Here is a 3,322-nt window from a genome sequence, read left to right on the forward strand (position 1 = left end):
TTAAAAGACCCATTGGGGAAATATCTTTATAAGTCGGGGAAATGTATTTATAAGTAGAGGGAATATCTTTGTAAGTCTGAAAAATATCTTTGTAAGTCTTGGAAATATCTTTAGAAGTCAAGGAAATATCTTGGTAAGTCAAGGACATATCTTGGTAAGTCAAGGAATTCGTATGTAAATTTTGACTTGAAAGGTCAAGGAAATCTCTCGATAAATCCGGGAAATATCATGATAAATCAGGGGATTTTATTGGAAAATTTGACTTGAAAGGTCAGAGAAATGTCTTTATAAGTCAGGGATATATCTTTATAAGTCTGTGAAATATCTTTATTAGTCAGGGAAATATATTTATAATTCGGGGACATATCTTTATAAATCAGGGAAATATCTTTGTAACTCTTTAAATATCTTTATAAGTCAGGGAAATATTTTGGTAAGTCAAGTATTTCGTTTGTAAATTTTGACTTGAAAGGTCAAGGAAAATATATCGGTCAGAAAAATGGTTTTATAAGTCAGGGAATTTAAATGATGAGATTTTGTGGCAACCATGTTTATTAAATTTAAGAGGCGTGTCAAGTATTGAAAAAAAAGCATTTATTTTTAACAATAAATAATATACAAAACATGAACGACATAATTTAAATCCGAAAGACCTTTTCTACACATCGAAAGCGCGTAAACTTAACCACTCCGCAGGCGAAATTTAGGGATGTTTAATAAATTAACATAAAATGAGTATAGTGTAGTTCTTTTTAAAGGTGGAGCGCACCCAAAACATTCCGCGCTAGGCCGTGACGAAAGTCCCTTCGAGGTTTAAAGCCGACCGAAAAGTCTTTAGAAGGAAGAGAGGAAAGTAGGAAGAAGGACTTCAATAAATTACAAAGGGTGGAAGAGGAAGAGACAGACTGAAAGATGGTAGATAGATGGACATTGAGGAGACGGTTAGAAGGGTCGTTTAACCGTGGATTCCGTAAGCTGGGGCGGCGTAGGCGGCGCGGAGTCCGAGACCACCGTAGGCGAGGCCTGGGGCGGCGATGGCGGAACGAAGACCGAGACCACCATAGGCGGCGTAGGCTGGGGCGGCGATGGCGGCCTTGGCGACGAGTGGGGTATGGATGGCCTTGACGACTGGGGCGGCGGCTGGGAGGACCTTGTACGGTGGCTCTTCAGCGAGGACCTAAGGGTGGCGTTTGAAAGATTAGGTTTGGAACAACGTATTCCGGTAAGGTGGACGACGTGAAAGTGGCTTCCTTACTTGGGTGGCGGCTGGGTTTTGTGGGGCGGTTCCGTGTTCGTTGGTCTTGACAACGGCGCGGAATCCAGCGGCATCAGCTACGTAAGAGACGACACGGTAGGTACCATCTGGGTTTTGGATGGAGTAGGATCCTTGCTTGTTGTTGTGGGCGTCGGAGACTTCTTGGCGGGAGGAAGCGGCACCATCGTCGGTGTGGTGGGAGTATCCGAATTCGTAAGGTTGTGGGGCTTCCTGTAATGGTCCAACATCTGGTCAGTGTCGTTCGGAGGGCGGTGGGATGACGGGGCTAGTGGATACTTACGATGGCGACAGCCTTGGCAACGGCGATTGGGGCGGCTACTTTAGCGATGGCGGGAACAGCGGCGGCGTATCCGAGTCCACCGTAACCGTGTCCAGCGTAACCGTAGGCTGGGGCGGCGAGACCACCGTATCCGGCGTATCCGAGTGGGACTCCGGCGTGAGCGACAGCCACGAGGGCGAGGAGGGCAACCTGAGAGAAACGACCAAATAGTTTCAATGTTCCGTTTTTGTCATTCGCACGGACACCACTCTGTATGCGAGACCATTTCGGTCGCTTACCTTAGCGATCATTGTAGTAATCCTTTGGGTGATTCGAGAACGAACTGATGATTTTCAGAATGATTTCTTGGATTTTTATACTCCCAAATGCGCTCCACTTTCGCCATTTCGAGTTTGTATCTTTGTTAGTGGCGTTTAGCGTGGCCGGAACCTATCCGTAAAAGGGGGAAAATCTAATTCGCTAAAAACAGGATTTTTGTCGCGCGACTGGTCGAATGTCTAGCGAATACTTAGCCGGCACCCACATTTGGCCCGTAGGAATTACCACGTACAAAAATCTGTGTACATTTATCCCGTTACATAATTCGGGAGGAGTGTAATCCATTGGTGAAAATGGTTTACAGTGGTGTAACTCAGTTCCGACCCCCTTCGGACTAAATAGCTTCTAGCTTTCTACCACGTCTCGCTAAAATCTTAATATTCCGAAAAATATACACATTGACGGTCACCATTGATTCGTTACACCCCAAAACGAGTTCAGGGAAGCTTAAACTTCATTAATAAAACTGGATTTAATGGGGAATTGTAAACGTATCACCTGGGCGTTCTTACCTGATTTTAATAAGAGTACCGCCTATAAAATGCAACTCGTCTTAACAAAATATAATCGGAATAATTTACGTTCGAAATTAACGATTACATTGGATCATATTTACAAAAAATTTACATCACACCGCGATATCAAATTTACTAAAACTCGTTTTCGGGAAAAAAAAAGCCAGATCTTAATCTTAAAAAAATATTTCGAGAAATTTTAACATTTTGCTCATTCGATAAAATTGAGTCGATCTACGCGGTCTTATTTTCTTCAATATTCCGTCAATCAAATGATATGCTTTGTAAACTGTAAAGGAAACGTTTCAATTTGTTTTTCCTGTTAAAGGGTTTTTATTTCAATTTACTTAGAAATACTCGTAAATTTTTGTGAGCAATAATTTCCTTCCCTTTTAAAAGTGACGTAACTTAGATTGGTTGAAATGAAAAAGAAAGGGGAAGTGAAAGCCGTTTTAGGCAACTTTAAAAATTGATTGATTCGTCGCCACGAGGCGATTTCATATATTTTGCAGGACATTTTTGCACTGGCGATTTTTACGTCCTCGGGTTTTTAATATACTACCAAATAATTTATAGGTGATAACCATGTTTTTATTAATCTTTAAGTTTTATCTTTTTTTTATAAGCTTGTGGTATTTCGTGAGATGTCAGTTTGGCACGCTTCAGTTTGTATAGAAAGGCTTGAATTTTTTGGTCTCGCGTTTGCTTGTGATTTATAATTTTACAGGATTATTTATTATTATATAACGAGGTGGTTTTGTTTCGAATTTCCGGTGTTCAGTGGTAAGCCGATTTTGGAAGGTTTCTGATTGATTTATTTCGTATGTAAATGTAAAAAAATACTGTAAATTATGGTATTAGGTCCGTTATGTTTATATGTTGTAAAATTGTTAATTTTCCGGAAAAATTAAAAATTTAAACATAAATTACCTT

The 3,322-nt window shown here is 40.8% G+C and overlaps 1 protein-coding gene across 1 annotated transcript; it reads right to left on the minus strand.

Moving 5' to 3' along the window:
• Nucleotides 1–635: 635 nt before the first annotated feature.
• On the minus strand, nucleotides 636–2,462 carry LOC149949409 (larval cuticle protein A3A-like). The gene is made up of 5 exons (XM_090169207.1): nucleotides 2,387–2,462; nucleotides 1,835–1,985; nucleotides 1,557–1,745; nucleotides 1,256–1,486; nucleotides 636–1,177 (listed from the first exon to the last, which is right to left on the minus strand). The coding sequence occupies exons 2-5, from the start codon at nucleotides 1,844–1,846 to the stop codon at nucleotides 956–958; spliced, it is 654 nt and encodes a 217-aa protein (XP_090025333.1). The 5' UTR covers nucleotides 1,847–1,985; nucleotides 2,387–2,462; the 3' UTR covers nucleotides 636–955.
• Between the last annotated feature and the right edge of the window lie 860 nt (nucleotides 2,463–3,322).

This window comes from Leiobunum rupestre, chromosome 3 (genome assembly GCF_980474605.1).
Source record: "Leiobunum rupestre chromosome 3, qqLeiRupe1.1.hap1, whole genome shotgun sequence".
NCBI lineage: Eukaryota > Metazoa > Arthropoda > Arachnida > Opiliones > Sclerosomatidae > Leiobunum > Leiobunum rupestre.

What these genes read in the sequence shown, in the direction of transcription:
- LOC149949409 (XM_090169207.1), bottom strand. An exon ending in TTGCCAAGGCTGTCGCCATC is followed by an intron (nt 1,487 to 1,556) that starts GTAAGTATCCAC and finishes GGACCATTACAG; the next exon opens with GAAGCCCCACAACCTTACGA. An exon ending in AAAACCCAGCCGCCACCCAA is followed by an intron (nt 1,178 to 1,255) that starts GTAAGGAAGCCA and finishes CGCCACCCTTAG; the next exon opens with GTCCTCGCTGAAGAGCCACC.